This window comes from Chanodichthys erythropterus, chromosome 3 (genome assembly GCF_024489055.1).
Source record: "Chanodichthys erythropterus isolate Z2021 chromosome 3, ASM2448905v1, whole genome shotgun sequence".
NCBI classification, from domain to species: Eukaryota; Metazoa; Chordata; class Actinopteri; order Cypriniformes; family Xenocyprididae; genus Chanodichthys; species Chanodichthys erythropterus.
Window position 1 is genome coordinate 6,377,987 of NC_090223.1, and position 16,766 is coordinate 6,394,752.

The 16,766-nt window shown below is 35.9% G+C and overlaps 1 protein-coding gene across 1 annotated transcript; it reads right to left on the minus strand.

Annotated features, from left to right (window-relative positions):
* Window positions 1-8,906: 8,906 nt before the first annotated feature.
* Window positions 8,907-16,217, minus strand: LOC137016970 (protein translocase subunit SecA-like). The gene is made up of 4 exons (XM_067380830.1): window positions 15,195-16,217; window positions 11,675-14,987; window positions 10,359-10,392; window positions 8,907-10,117 (listed from the first exon to the last, which is right to left on the minus strand). The coding sequence occupies exons 2-4, from the start codon at window positions 14,943-14,945 to the stop codon at window positions 9,283-9,285; spliced, it is 4,140 nt and encodes a 1,379-aa protein (XP_067236931.1). The 5' UTR covers window positions 14,946-14,987; window positions 15,195-16,217; the 3' UTR covers window positions 8,907-9,282.
* Between the last annotated feature and the right edge of the window lie 549 nt (window positions 16,218-16,766).

A 16,766-nucleotide genomic window follows, 5' to 3' on the forward strand; every position in this document is an offset into this window, starting at 1 on the left:
CAGCAATACGTTCAAACGCTCCAAAATATGAGTCAACCTCGGCCTCCCGAAACGGTGGGACGAGGTTGATCTGTCTACTAATGTCAAAATCCGGAGAGGTTACAGAAGGCATAGGCAATGATGAATCAGAAACATGTTGCAAACTCTGACTAATTCAACCAATAGCAGGCACAGTATCTGCTTTAGACTCACCGGGCAATCGGCGACCAGCATGTGACTCCAATTCACATTGTCTAAAGCGTAAAAGTTGGGTAGTATGTTCTTGACGTTTAATTTCCAAATCGAGTTGTTTCAATTGGATAGCTAGTTTCAAATCCTCCGTACCTACCCCACTCAATGAATGAAGCACCGGATCACTGCTCGGAACCTGCTCTTCATCACTTGCACTTTCCCTTGTCTCCCCACTTTCAACGTTTTGAACTGCTGTTAACACCCCCTGTCGAATCAATGCAGCTTGTATTACGTCCCGCACTTCTTTCTTACAAGCCGATTTTACTACAGAAATTTCATAATAATCAGCAATCAAATACAAATCCTCCTACATAATTCTAATGCTTCATGCGAAGGCTTTTGTCGAAACGCCTCAATACTAAATTCCATTATTCTATATCCTTTTCCCCGATACTCAAGAAAAAACTGCCAATCAAATGCAAACACCAGCAAAACGAAGAAAAAAAGATTATACATACCATACGACGAACATCCCAATTCCTTACGAGCGGACGAGCCCCCATTTGTTACGTCCCGTTCTATTAAAAGAAGGGGCTGGCGTGAGTTTGGTGGATAACAGGGAAACCGACTCCAGCCGACAGATCACCACAGACAGCAAACTAAGATCCACACAAAATTTATTAAGGTGGAATACAAAGAAATTAAATAAAAGGAGCCATGGCTTCAGGGTGCCCCAAGGCCAAAACAACAAACATAACAGCTTAAAAATAAAATAAATAATTACCCTAACAAAAGAAACAAAAATATAATCAACTTCCCTAACTCCCTAACATAAACAAATCGCAAAGAAAGTCAAAATAAATGGCAGGACACCCCTACGCTCCTAAAGCATAAACAAAAACGTAATTGAAGCACTTTAAACAAAACAGGAACTGTGGTTTGCGATCTGCCGACTGGAGAAGGAATGAGCTCTCCATCTTTCGGGAGCGCCGCCCTTTTAAACGGAGCAGCCGCAAGCTCAGCCAATGACTATTTGGTACACTACAATATTAGAGGTTACAATTAACAACAGGGGTATTATATTCAGCAGCTGTTTATTATAATAGATATAATAATTATACTCAAATAAAAACTGAAATATTTGTATAAAACTTCTCACATAAGGTAGTTTTTATAAGCACTTTTTTTCTTCATTGCGAATTTACACAAACATAATTAACAGTAAATAAGCTCCTTTCTATTGTTTTTTATATAGAGATAGCTAAGGAACTGTGAACATTGGAAAACTGAAACTTTCAATCTTGTAACATAGGACAAAGTCTTTTTGTGATTATTGGACGGGAGGTGCTACAAATAATATCTGATTAAGCAAAAAATAAAAAGGCAGACCTGGCAGCCCTGGCTAGAAATACGGGTGATTCTTAAGGCCTGTACACAGCGGGACGAATATCGCACACATTTATCGCCAGCGTTTTTCGAGATGTTTTTTGTGTCATATATATGACATATGAGAGATGGTAGTCAGAAACAGTAGTGCAAATAAACATTTATGAAACAGACATTCTTGACTATATTTCTTGAATGTAAAAGAAAAAAACAAACAAACAGTAAAACTACAGTAATAATACACATCTATTGGTGTGGCCAAGAAGTGGCAGAGCATCCATAGCGTCTCAATCAGCTCCCTGGTTCATTAGTCAGTGCCCTGATCAGTCACTGAAAGTCAAAGCCACATATCTAACCATGTTGTGTTCCAAATTTGAAGTTGGTATCACAAAAATTGAAAATTCCTATGAGATTTTGCTGTACCAAAAATAGCCACTGAGTGTCAACCACATTCCATTGATATTTTATGATATTTCTGTCAAAATATCAATTCTATCACAAAATAGTCACCAAATATAGAACCTTGAGAGTCAGAACTTTCTGATGATATGTATTTTGTCAAGATTAGTTGCTGCGCTCTCTTCTATTGTGGTCTTTTATTTTGAAATTAGCTAATGATCAATAAAATGTAGATACTATTTGTTGCTTTCTGTGATGTGAACTCCATTAAATCTGCATTTAGCGCGGAAACTGAAGATCGGATTTATATCTGTTTTGCGGAGACACATTTATGTGATCAAGTGTAAACTGAATTGTTTTGATAAATAAATTGGATACGTCAAACTAACATAATTATTTTTGTATCATTTGTATCATAATGTCAATGTTTTGTCAACCAATTTTCTTGACTTAAAGTAAATAAGAGGAAACAAAGCCACTGCACGCTTCCCCTTGAGAAAAGATCGACACAAACTACAGCAGCATAATGTGTGCATGTGAATCTAAATATAGTTTGACTGTCTAATTACTACATTCATTGCAAAAATCAATTAAATCATTAACATGTTAAAGTTGTATATGTACATAAACTGACAATGACCACAAGACCTTTAATAATATAGAGTCAAAGTTTCAAACTGTGTTCATATTAACATGCTACTGTATGAAACACAACACAACTCTGAGATCACAACGTGAATAAACTGAGCATGTTCAAATCAACTCTTTCCAGACTAATTCCACTAAATGGAGAAAATCCAGATTTCTTTACCTGTGAGAAGTGAAGAGAGAATGATCAGTCCCAAGTTTTGTTGTATTTGTTATCCCCCTCAACCTCCAATTATTCAAACACACATCTCTACAATCCTCTACTGCAGCAAAAGATTTGGTTGGATTGAGAGCGTTGTACGATGATTAGATATTTCAAGGTGGAGTCCACACCAACTCAGTCAGGATCTGATGCTCTTGAGGCTTGATGGAAGTAAGTAAATTACAGGTATCGATAATAGATTATGTAATTTCACTCTGAGACTTGTTTAGAGAGGTTTACGAATCACCAAATACAATGGTTTCGGTTAAATAACAAGATAGAGAATAAAAATAGAAAAACATAAAAGCAAGTCTTCACCCGAGTTGTGGCGATCTTCTGTTGTACAACCTCCGATATATATATATATATATATAGTCTGTAAAGATGACATCCTTTTCCTAACGTTAACAGTTCCTTATTTGTAAGCGTGAATACAGTTCCTCACAGTCTCATGTTGTGTGCAAATAAGATACAACGGTCAACTGCAGGCTACGCCACTTCAACGAACTTTAACACATTTTAATCACTTGAACTTTAAGACCTTCACACTGGCTCCCACTAACACTTCTAGTGCAGGAAACAGAACATACATCTTAGCTTGCATTAAAAACATACATCATAGTTAGTTTTAGTTCCCCTTAATCCTTCTTGCTCAGCGACTAAAACATACATCGTGGTTAGCCTGCCTTAACACCTCTAGATATGAAAGATAAAAACATACATCTATTCAAGCATCTTTTTAACCTTTTAGCCCTTAAACACAATTTTCAGATTCAACCGGCACTGAAGAGTTTGTAGTCAAAGCTTCAACCTCGTTTGTAATCTGTTCCAGGTCACACATAAAAGTATTCAACGTATATGATTGTTTAACAAGCATAATCAATTTCAAATTATTTTTTTCTGTTGCTGTCTCAGTAATTTAATCATCTCTTTGGCCATCGGATCCATCTTCATTCCTCCCATTCTAGAGGTTCTTCTTCTCCTTTTTGTCCTGTTTCTTCAAAATTTTGTCTTGTTCTTTTTGCAAACCTTGAGTGATCAAATCAACCATATATGATGAAATGGTTCTTTTGGCAGAAATTTATTAGTACAGTTCATATTTGTCAGAGCCGTCTCCATGACAAAATGTATATGCTTGCATGATCGCATCACAAGTGCTTCACTAGAATGTGATTATGTATTATTCAAAAAGCTTACGCTGAATGTCTTTCCATATTCAACTTCCAGAACGAATGTGAATTCCGTTTTTTCCATTGGTTTAATAGGGAAGGCGTAGGAAAAACAAAAGTAAGCAAGTATGAAGTATGAGAAGCTTGTACATTAGTTACTTAATTACTAATTCAGTAATTAATTAATTATATTAATTTATATTACAAGCATCAGAATGTAATGTTTTGTCCACATAAACATCAGCATTAGCATCAAATTGCTGTTTTGCTAAAGTATGAGTTCCTTTTAAGTTGAGCTGCATGATTAATCAATAAAAACCTGTAATCTCCATTCAAACACCCACACAAAAGAAGTATTCTGATCAACTCACATTAAATTACTCATATTGTGTAAGATTTTGGTAGTTTAATTCTACAGTGAGCAGCCAGAGATTAATTTAGGAAGGAACTGAAAACTCCATTTTGGTGTCTTGAAAGTTTTATTGCCTTTTCTTATTAAATGTTTATTTAGTCCATTGACTTTTTTTTCAGCCAGAAAGCCAGCGGAAGTGGCCAGACAATACAAGGAAGTGCTGAAGACATTCAAAAAAGTTGAAATGTCTACAGCCTTCCACCGGCATGGCGTGGACAGGGGAACCATTGCTTCAACGGCTTCAGATGCAGATCCTGGTTTTTACCAGGAAATAAAAAATCTAACAAGGAAACGCTCCTTGAATTCGCAAAAAAGGTGCAATTCATTGATGCCTATTTCAACAAAGCAAAACATTGAAGAAATGAAAGAAAACGTTGAGCTTCTACTTTTGCAGCATAGCTACAATTAAGGTTTGACTAAAGCTGCAGTTTTCTCTGAAGTTCGCTTGTTTAAAGGTCTCTAATTTTAGAATAGTGGGTCAAATTGCCTTTATTACACTATTTTAGCAATTTATCTAACGCTAATTAAACATAATTACTAGCTTATTGTTCGGTTAACCTAACAGATGGTGAATCAGAAATATAATTACATCACTACACATAAATAATATATGGCTAATTGGGTGGTAAATAATGGCTAAAAAGTCACTTACTGTACATTCAGTTAATCATTAATTAATAGCTTATTTTTCCATTTATTTAGACCATAAATATGTATCCTTCAAATGTTAATAAACTGTAAATAATGGCTAATAAGCCCTTACTATATGTTGAGTTAATAATTAATTACTAGTTCTTGATTTACTAATGCATAATTGGGTAACGCTTTAGATTACAGCCCGGAAAGTACTGCGTAATTACAATGAATTTACAGCATAACTTTCAATAATTATAGTGTAACTATACAGTAAGTATGTGTAAGTATAGGGCAACAATATGTAAAGTATTGGGAATAAAGGGGTAACAACTAGGAAAAGAACAAATTATTTATACTGTAAATATTTTATAACTAAGGGGTAAATATGACATTACGGGCCGTAAATTAAAGTGGAGCTTGTTACCCTCTTATTTCATGTAGTTACAGGGTAAATATGACATTACGGGCCGTAAATTAAAGTGGAGCTTGTTACCCTCTTATTTCATGTAGTTACAGGGTAAATATGACATTACGGGCCGTAAATTAAAGTGGAGCTTGTTACCCTCTTATTTCATGTAGTTACAGGGTAAATATGACATTACGGGCCGTAAATTAAAGTGGAGCTTGTTACCCTCTTATTTCATGTAGTTACAGGGTAAATATGACATTACGGGCCGTAAATTAAAGTGGAGCTTGTTACCCTCTTATTTCATGTAGTTACAGGGTAAGTAATTAATAAAATGCAATCAATCTGATATCACTGACTCCGAAACCTTTATTTGAAAAACAACTTTATTAAAAACAGGTCTACAACACTTATTATTCATTTTTTTAAAACAACTTTTCATTTCAAACTCTAAAGTCCTGACAGAAAGTAACAAGTTTTGTCCATTTTTTGGTTGTTGTTGTTTCTCGCTTGGCTTCCTCCTGCTCTTGTTTCTCAGCTGATGAATCTTAAGAACGAATCCCGTTGCTATTCTGTATTATAAGAAAATACAGTACACCCCGAAATTTTCTCATGGTTTAGGCTATTCATCTTTCCGCTTCTGACCAGCTGTCACCAGCGCCTGCATGACAGTCGACTTCGCGTTCGATGAAGCATATTGAAATGAGCAACGTGAAGCTTTCATGACGTTCTCGCGGGAGATTTGTGTGAAACTCGCGCGAGAACTGCCGTCTCTGTTATTCTGTCTTGATTGTTTCTCATTCTCATTATCTGTTATTCTGTGTATTTTGTTGTGAGCATTACTAAAAAAATAATAATAATAAAAAAAAAACTGACGGCATCCAACATCTGCGTGAGTTTACGCTACGTCACGCTTCAAGTTACGTCAAGCATCAACTCTCAACCCTCGCATGCACGAAAGTTTTGAAATATTAAAATATATGGTATTTTTCTTACAAATACGTATCGTTTCACTTCAGAAGACATCGATTCATCCATTAGGGTCGTATGGATTACTGTAGTTATTGCTGTTTGTGCTGTTTGATGCTTCGACTTTTAGGAACACGTGAGCTTGCATTATAAAGCGTTCCCAGATTATTTATTTTTTTCCTAAAATCCTTTTTGCGTTCATCTTAAGAAGGAAAGTCGTATACATCTCAGATGGCATGAGGGTAAAAGATGAGTAAACGGTGAGCACATTTCCGGGTGTTCTGTATTTTTTAAATACAGAATAGTAAATGGGATTCCCTCTTAAGATTCATCAGTGGTAAGAAAGAAAAAGAGGAACAAGAGGAGGAGGAAGCCAAGTATGAGAAACAAATAAGAAGTGTTGTAACTTTAAATCTGTTTTGAAATAAGCTGTTTTTCAAATAAAGTTTTCCAAGTGAAATGACTGTTTGCGTTTTTATTTATTAATTTATTTTTTATTAATTACTTACCCTGTAACTACATGAAATAAGAGGGTAACAAGCTCCACTTTAATTTACGGCCCGTAATGTCATATTTACCCCTTAGTTATAAAATATTTACAGTATAAATAATTTGTTATTTTTCCTGGTTGTTACCCCTTTATTCCCAATACTTCACATATTGTTCCCCTATACTTACACATACTTACTGTATAGTTACACTATAATTATTGAAAGTTACGCTGTAAATTTGTTGTAATTACGCAGTACTTTCCGGGCTGTAATCTAAAGTGTTACCCATAATTGTAAACAAGTTAATGAGTAATGGCTAATTTATTTGCACTTAACTAATGCATAAATCAGGACCCTTAAAATATGAAGTTAATCATGAATTACTAGTATGTTCATGCTTAACTAATGCTTATTTGAGAACAAGTTCATCATTAATTAATGCTTAACTAATGCATTACTCTGGACCCTTAAAATAAAGTGTTACCGAAAAACTTTCTCTGAAATGTATTTTATACTATTCTGATTTATTCATTCAAAAATTCATGATCTATTTCAAACCAAAAATAAGATATATAATCTTGTTGTCAGTTTGGACTAAGATTATTTTACTTACCCCACTGGCAGATTATTTAGCTTGTTTTAAGGAAAAACCCACTTAATTTTGACTTATTTTTCCTGAAAACAAGAAAATAATTTTTACTGGTCAAGAAAATTCTTCTTCCTTCCTGCATACCGCTAGTACCGCCCGTGCACAGCCGGAGCGTTAGCATTAGCCATTACACTTTTTTGGCTAAAGGTTGCAGGCTTGCTTTCCAGGGGCTTTGGTGAGGCTTTGTTTGTCATTGGTCACGTTTTTTCTACATTACCAACACAAGCCTCGAATCCAGGGGCACGATCAAGCTCAAACCGGTGCGCAACGTTTTGCTAAGGTTTCCGGGTTGAACGTCATGTTTCCTGGAAACAGTGTGTAATGGGTTTGAGATACGTTTTCTCTTGTTTGGTGGGTGTGTCAAAATTGTCAGCCCAATCAGCATCAACATGCATATAAACTACACGGTATTAAAGAGACAGCTCGCACAATGGGTCCCAGTAAAGTCATTTACAACTGTGTTCAATGCAGCAAGGGCAGTGACTGTAACATCGAGCGTATTTTACGTTATTAAACACATATTTATACCAATTTCATCAGTCTCCGAAAATTCTTCAAAAAGAACACAAAGAATGGCCTTCTCACCTGCCATAGTTGCAACTGTTGCGTTGCGTCATCAGAACAGGGCACCACCGTTTCCGTTTAAAAACGTTTTGCAACGTTTTGTCGGGGCTGAACGCAGGCATTCCCATTTATGCTCGACACAAGCCTCCGTTCAAATGTCACGTCACTATAAAGGTCTGCATTTGAATCTGTTCCTTGTAAACATATGGATTCTGAAGATTTGGAGTACAGCAAACAAATACAATTGATGTGATTTGTGAATTTATGTGGCGTTTTGGTTTATCTTATAGTTGTACTGTCAGTTACTACATAGAAGAAAACATATTGTGTCTCACAGCAAACAAACTAAATATTACAAAATGGTTAAACAGTTACAGAAATGTTATTTATTTTAAAGTTTTAAAGTGTAGTCTTGTGTAACATTATGTAATCCTCCGAAACGAGTCACGAACAGAAATTTTATTTCATATTAAGTAGATGAGTAAACTGCATTGTATCGAGATGCGTATCGGATCGGCATTATACCTTAGATACCCAACCCTAGAATTCATATACATATTTTATGTTTTAGTGCTATAAATACGTCAATATTGTACATATTTGGGTGTATGAAAATGTAAGTAAATGTACGTGTGGTAGAACCACACTTTACATAACAACACACGTATTCTCATGAGATCACGTTGCCAGGAGACACCGAGCAGTGTTAATTTTGCTTTGTAGATACTAAGTGCGAGCCTCGAATTCTAAGACCAGTCAACTGTGATATATATTACATTAATGACACCTGTTCACATTCTTCAGTAATTTATTTGTGTTAATTGCATTAAAACATTTTTTGTAATTAATCATGTGTTGTAATAAATCATGTTAAAGTGTTAACATTGACAGCACTAGAAATAATATAAAATATGTAAAAACAGACGTTTCTTGGGAAAACAAAAAAGATTTTGCTCTTTAGAAAGTATATAATAGTAATAGTTTTAGTTGAATTGACAATTTTTTTTTTTTTCAGACCAAAATTCCACACAAATTGGAAACAATCAGAAACACAAGAACAAGACTGATAAAAAAAATAAAAAAATAAAATAAAATAAAAAATCAATATTTTTATCTTTATTTACAATTTTGATAATTGTCTTTGCTGGGTCTGAGAGGAAGAACTGTTTTGCAGCTTTTGTTAAATACTCTTAAAAGCGTCTATGGTATATTTAATTATATCCACACTAATCTTAAACTGAGCAGCCATTTCTTTCACCTGAAGAATGAATTTCAGCGTTTCTGATCTGATTTCTTCTGCTTTTCTCCTGTGTGCTGGTTGATTCATTTCAGAGAGCTCTGTTGAATCTTGAACAATACTGTAAACATCAGAAGCAAGAGACACAACTGAGAGTGCGCCCGTGAAAACTGCTGCCGTACGGATAGATTTGAAAGCCTGTGCAGTCGCACACATTGCATTGACAGCCTTCATATTCGCAAGGATTTTTGTGGCAGCATTTGCACACATTTCCCCTAGAGATGCAATCCTTAAAATGTCTGCAGTACCTCTTTCAGCTCTCTGAAATTCATGCTGCTTTAATGTCTTCTTTTTATCTTCTATTTTCATCATGATGTTACCAATTGTACTCAGAAGCTCAATCATTGGGTGGATTGTGCTCAGGAAATCATTGATGATCTTCTCAATAGTCACACGTAGGTTTTTCTGCTTGATCATGTTAGTGATGTTAGATGCTCCACCTGTGACTCCTCCTGCTATTCCAGTGGCAGCACCAACACCAGTAAGAACTAAAGAAGCACCAAATGTGAATGGGGTCAAAGCCAGACCTGCTAGTGCTGCGATTCCTCCTGCTGCTCCTATTGATGATCCTACCAAACTGCCCGTCGTAGTGTTCTTGTGCATGGATTCAAGTTCATCAGTGATGTCATTCAGATCCTTTATTAGTTTTGTCAGAGTTTGATGATTTCTGTTAAATTCTGATTTTAGTTCATCAATGCTTCTTTTCAGTTCAACTGTCCTGAAATATCAAACCTTTTATTAGGATTAAAGTGTATTTGAAATTTGTTTTGAGTGCTTTAGTTTTATTGGCCTTAAAAAGAGAACATATTCTGTTACTGTGCCATTGAATGACCAACCACCACATAAGAACTTGTAAAAGTGTTCAACCACTAAATATTTGATGTAGCTTAAAAATATTGCTGTACTTCTAATAACATCAATTAACTGATTTAGTCAATTTTGTAGCAAGACAAGCTTACCTTTGAAAAATGTCTTCTGGTTGATTTCCTTCACCTGCATTTGATGATAAGCATAATCAAACATTAAGATAGTAAAAAAATGGGCAATATAAGTAACTTTTTAATTTCTCTATATTTTCAGTTGCAATTATTTGTCCAAGGGGCTCTAGACTGTGCATTGAATGGTTGCATTTGCAACCAAAAACATTAATTTGTGAGTGATATTTTTTTGTTGAGACCATCATTGCTGTCAATATAAATTTACATGCAATGTCTTTTTGTGAGCTTGTTCTGTGATGAGTAGCATGTTTAACATAGGCAGTGGCCTATGTTACATTAATCAATTAAAATAATTTAATATTATAATCATTCTAAAACACTGTTTTTATCATAACATTGTGCCTTGCCACAACAGCGAAACGATGTCTACAAATGCGACAAAGAGACCACTGTAAATCCATGTGTTCTTCATGCCAGAATTAGGACTGTCATAAATGGAACAGGGAATCCATTTACTCTCAGGGATTCATTGGCTACGTTTACATGCAACCAATTAATCCGTTTGTAACTGAAAATTATAGTTGGACTGAACAGCCTTCATATGAATCCTTAATTGAGCTCAATCCAAATGAAATTTTCATCGGATCGAAAGAGGTGGTTTATTCCTTTTCTAATATGATTGAGAGTGCATGTAAACACTTGATCGGACTGAAAACTAAAACTGAAATTACCACGCATGTGCAGTTACGTATGGCACGCAGAATGAGCTGCTCTTCCCGATAAAAAAAAGTGTCATATAAATAAGTGTCCTGTCATTATAAAACTCTCCTTTCACTCAGCGTTTGTGAAGTGGAGCAGGACAACGTCCCACCAGTCCTCATTTCAGATTCTCATCCACAGACAAGTGGTTTTGAAGTGGCATTTTTACCGCATGAGAAATATAAGCAGCGCGGCACAACGGTTCATATGCTCATTATGACCAGAAATGGATAAATATTGAGTCTGCTGTTTAAAACAAATAAAGAAGCAATAGGTGGATGGTTATCATGTGCAAACAGCAGAAAAATATGTATATTCGTGCAGTGTGTGCATGACAAAAGGTCAATTGCGATCTGAAGCTGTTGACGTATAAACACGCACGTCAACCCGATCACTTTATTTAGCGTTCATGTAAACACTTCAATCAGATTCATCAATCGGAATGAATTCAGTCCAATTGAAACAAATGTTTTTCATGTAAATATAGCCATTGTGTCATGTATATGTATATATATATTAACTATAGCCAGTTACAGACAGTCTACAAGAAAAAGTCCAAGGTTCAGTCAAGTTCTCACCTTCTATACTGCTTGCATGCCTCATTACAAAGTCTATGTCCAAAAAAATTTTATGTCCAGTCAGGCTCATATGTCCTCCTTTTCTTTCAGCCTTCTTCAACTCCATTACAGCATCTTGAATGTTCTTCTTGAGAAGGTCTGCAATCATAAACTTAACTTGAAACTGTTTGGTAAGCAAAGTCTTATCTTGACTTGGTGGCTTTACACAAGTCAGAATCCGTGCCAGTTTTGACTTGTATAAATCTATAGCCTTTCCAGCCATATCAAGGTCAGCTAGTGCTTTAGCAATATAACCACCATCTTTCTTCATAACAGTGGCCAGTGCACGATTATAGAGAGGAATAAACTCCCAGCAAACACCGTCCTCCAAAGCTTTGGTGTACATCTCAATGCTCTCTGCAAGGCATCCCTTCTCACGGAGATTGTTTCCAGACCTGATGTAATAGTAGACCATAGTGGATGGGGACTGTTTATTCAAAAGTTTCTGCTTCGCATTTGACAAGTCCTCCTTCAGCTGTTTCATCAGTGTCTCAATAGATGTTCCATCATTAAAGTACATCAGGAACCACAAACCCCAACACTCATGAAGACAGGACACAATTACATCACGTTGGTCTGAAAAAACACCATCTTTATAAACGTCATCCAAAACATCAAGGTAAACAGAAAAAAGCTTTTCCTGTTTTGTGATTTTTGGAATTTCTTTTTCAAGGAACCTTGAGAGTCTGATTTTCACCATAATGTTCCTGGCTTCTTTTGCCTCTTCCAGATCTTGTGATGAGGATGATTTCATGGCTAAGAGGTCTGTTAGGGCAGAGACCATTGCCTCATGATTCTGAGAGCTGCAATTTTCAAGGTAATGATTGAGTGCATTCTCAAACAAATTCTCTGTGGAATCAGATGACATCAGTATAGATATTAGATAGCTCAGACATTTGAGTAAGATGGTGAAAAGTTTGTTCAGGCTCTTCACTATTTTTACAGAGTCAGAGAAAGGACTGGTGCATATGATGTGTTGAGCGGATCCTGGACTCCCTTGGCGAGCTGTTCGTCCGAAGGCTTGCTGTTCAACACGGACGTTCAGAGGTAAGAAGGTTTGCACCACAAACAGTCCTCCTGCCTCATTTACACTTTCACAGACCTTTAGATCTGTACCTCGACCTGCTAGATTAGTTGCAATGATGACATCTCCAGCTTGGACTGTTGAATCTGTTATTGTAGAGTTATCCATGTTATTATTCACATAGAGCTTTAGTTTGTCTTTTGAGATGGTCTTTGCAAGGGCCCTATGAAACATTTCTGCACGATTGATTGTTTCACAGATGACGAGAGCTGCTCGTGGACCTCGATAAACTGTGGAGGTCACTTGATGCTGAACGGCATTACAGACTGTCCTGACCCACTCGTCCTCTTCAGGTATCACCATGCCTTCAAGCTCATAAAGTTTCCTTCGTCTAAATGAGGGAATCTTGCAGGTCTTAATGCCATCGTAGACCTTCTTCAGCATATCAAGCTCTGTTTGGTCTCCCAAAGTTCCTGTGATTCCATAGATCTGGTTTTGGTATTTCTTGAATAATCCCACATTAGACATGAAGTTTGTGATTAGACTCATGTTGGACAGTTTAGTTTGGTGTTTCATCTCCAGGAACTGCTGAAGTCCTTCCCCCCATCTCATGTTGTTCTGCACAACACCAGTGCATTCATAATCGACAGGAACGATTCCACCTTCATGAAAAATAAATTCATGGCCCGGAGTCATTTCGTTGGCTAGCAAAGCATTTTCAATCCAAGTTTGCATCTTACCATTAATGAGATCATGAAGGCCTGGAATACGAGATTCGTTTTGTTCCTTTATTGTCTCAGACTGATAACCCTTTTTAATCATTTCACCCAATGACTTTACTAGAGAGTCTTCCTCAAAGTGAACAATATGACATTTTCCATTTCCTTGGAGAATAATTGATATTTCTTGCCTTTTGTTTGTACCTGCAGAACCGATTTCTTTTTGTTTCCTTAATGTCCCATCAGACTTTTGCTCATATAGTTTGAAGAAATACTGAGGGAAATTTCTCACAAACGTGGTTAAAAATGCCACCATTTGCAAAACACTTGCATTATCTAGTTGTTTTAAAACATTTGCCATGTTTTCTTGCATTTGCATTGAGGGTTTTGTAGGCATAATTCCTGCATCCACAGCCATCTGCACAATACTGAGTTGATCTATGTTTTTATTTTCATGTATGATTTCAGCCAGAACCTCAGAGAAGAGCTGAATGGGCCCTAAAATCTCTCCAGTTTCTAAACGCTTCAGCTGGTTGATGATCGACCAAATTTCAGCCAGTATTACATTCAACGGTTCCATGAGAGGCATGTTACTATTCAGATAGACCACTTCAGGACCTTTGTCCATCATCAGCGAGTCCACCTCGTCCACTATCACACACTGAAACTCTCTCTTAGGTCTCACATCTCTTCTGTGGAAGCGCTGTGTCAGAAAATCTCCTGCAAAATTGTCTGCTGTACCATAAACCACCTGGCATTCATAGCACTTCTTCAGCTCTTTGTCTCCTGATTTATTTGTGTTGACGTCAACAGTGATTTTGAGTTCCTTATAAAATGCAGACCATTCTTCAGCGTCTCTTTCAGCGAGTACAGGAGAACTGGAGATGATGTCAGGGGTTTTTCGCATCATGGCCTGATAAGCTGCAAACATTGCCACAATGCACGTCTTTCCTTCTCCTGTTAAAACCTGAATGAGCCGACTTGATTTAGAAAGAACAAGAATGCACCAGCTCACCATCTGAGTCAGTCGAGGTTTATATTTCATTGTCTTTTCTACGGCTTTGCAGAGCTTAAACAAATGTTGCTGTATTCCTTTTAGATGTGGTGCTCTAGAAGCTGATAAACATTTGGACACAGAGGACACAATATCTTTCACTTCTGCCATAGTCTGTTTATCAATATCTGCTTGTTCACAGATTTCCTTCACAATCTCATCCAGTGTTATCTCACCAGTGTTTTTGGCTATGTTATTAATTTTTGTCTCAACATGATCCACAATCTTATCATTCACTGTCAAATCTGACACACTTATTTTGTGAATCTCCACTTGATGAAGGATTCTCAACATCCATGTGTGAAAATCCTCATTCTTGCCATTATATTGCTCCACAAGCGCTTTAAACAACTTAACAACATCATCTTTTCTCCATTGTCTGTTCTTAATCAAGGAAAGCAGTCTTGATGACAGCAGTTTTCCTGACGCTTCCATTTTCAAAACTCTGGAAATTTACTTTTTAATCAATATCTCTGTCTGTTAAAAAATAAATAAATAAATAAATAAATATTTCAGCTTCTGCTTATCTAGCAAACAATATTATAAAAGCAAGGGATGATTAGGATAGCTACAGTAAGCTGTATTTCACATAAAGAGTAATACATTTATTTGATTTAAAAGTGTGTTTTCAAAGTAGATCATTCAAATATTTCCACCGAGAAAGCATTTATTTTTTATACTTACACTATCTGAGGCACTATTCTTGTGTGGAGTTGACAGTGAAGCTCTTCTTAAGTTATTTGTGAAAAGACAAAGTGACTTGTTTTATACCTGGACAAAAAGAGGATGTACCCTTGTGTTCTGGAATTTACAGTAATATAAATGTCACGTGATTTAAATGAATATGAGATGCTTGTTTTTATTACATTTAGAATCATTTTGTCTATATCTGATTTCAAAAGTGAATTGTTATGACCTAGTGCAACATTTTTGTATCTTTTGTACACACAAAGCTTATTTTACAGCTTTTGTAGTGAGAAAACAATCTACATATTCTGCAGAATATTCTTTCACTTTCAGTAGTATTGGTAAGTACCGAAAATACATAATAATTACTGATTTACAGTTTATTACTCTAGGTGTGGTTCCTTCACTGACTGAGATTGTTACTTGACACATGACTTCAAGTAAAATCGAAGGACAAACTGATATGACATTATTTCGAACAAAATCCAAGGTACTCCCCCTCAGGGAGTCTCCCCCTCAAATATATATATATATTAAAAAAATATATAATTGTTTATGTCCTAGTGCAGGTAGGAACAATACATAAAGTTATACACCACCTATCATGTTAATCCCCGAATATTGTTTTAATTTCAAATCATTTTAACTAACAGTGTCATATTAATTAATATTAAATTAGAATATAGACAAACCTTATATTACTGTAATTATCTAGATTAGCAATATGTTTAATCTGCCCTATATTAAACTCATGGGTGTAGTGGGGGACAATAAACATTAAATTTCTCAAGAACAATATTTGAGGGGGACAAAATTGTACTTGTAAGAATATGTGGTGTTTTTGGTGCACTGAAAAATGATCTTATGTCCCTTTTTCTTTTCTCTGTCATTTTATGTGGCCAACAATAGTTGTTTAAATATGAGTTCGGTTCATAGGTTCACTACGCGGTAATATTATAATTATTAAATTATCTTGCTTCTTCTGGAAATATTTTAGGTTTCGTCTGGGCCAGAGAACATCTCTTACATAGATATTCAACTGCAGAAAGCCCACTGATCTGCCATTTAACATCATATTGAGCAAAACCCAACACAATGGTAGATCTACAATATTAGCCTAATATCAGTTCACACATGGGCTTATCACCGTGTTAGTTGTAGTGGGTGACTTACTATCAAACAAGCTACGGTATTAAACAAGCTACCAAACAACAATCGCTAACTTAGACTCATGGAAAAATACATCGTTTTTTTTTTTGTTATGACTAATTTTTTGATGACTCAGCATCTTCTGTATTAAAGAGAAAGTGTCATATCATCAGATGTTTAAAGTGAATAAAATGACCTTAACAGCCTACTTATTTGAGTTCCACAACTACGGAGGAACTTTGGTCTCTCACTCCCACCCGGACGTGTGTGCAGGTGAGGTGGCGGTGGACCAAACCACTGTGAGGTAAGGGAGGGGAGGACATTACAGTGCACAATGCCATTTTTAATGATTGTTTTTTTTTTTTTTTTTAATTATACCATTTGTTTTTTTCTATAAAAAAAAAAAAGGGAAACAGAACA

What these genes read in the sequence shown, in the direction of transcription:
- LOC137016970 (XM_067380830.1), bottom strand. Translation starts at nt 14,945, where the DNA reads ATGGAAGCGTCAGGAAAACTGCTGTCATCAAGACTGCTTTCCTTGATT. An exon ending in GCATGCAAGCAGTATAGAAG is followed by an intron (nt 10,393 to 11,674) that starts GTGAGAACTTGA and finishes CATCAAATGCAG; the next exon opens with GTGAAGGAAATCAACCAGAA. An exon ending in CCAGAAGACATTTTTCAAAG is followed by an intron (nt 10,118 to 10,358) that starts GTAAGCTTGTCT and finishes TTGATATTTCAG; the next exon opens with GACAGTTGAACTGAAAAGAA.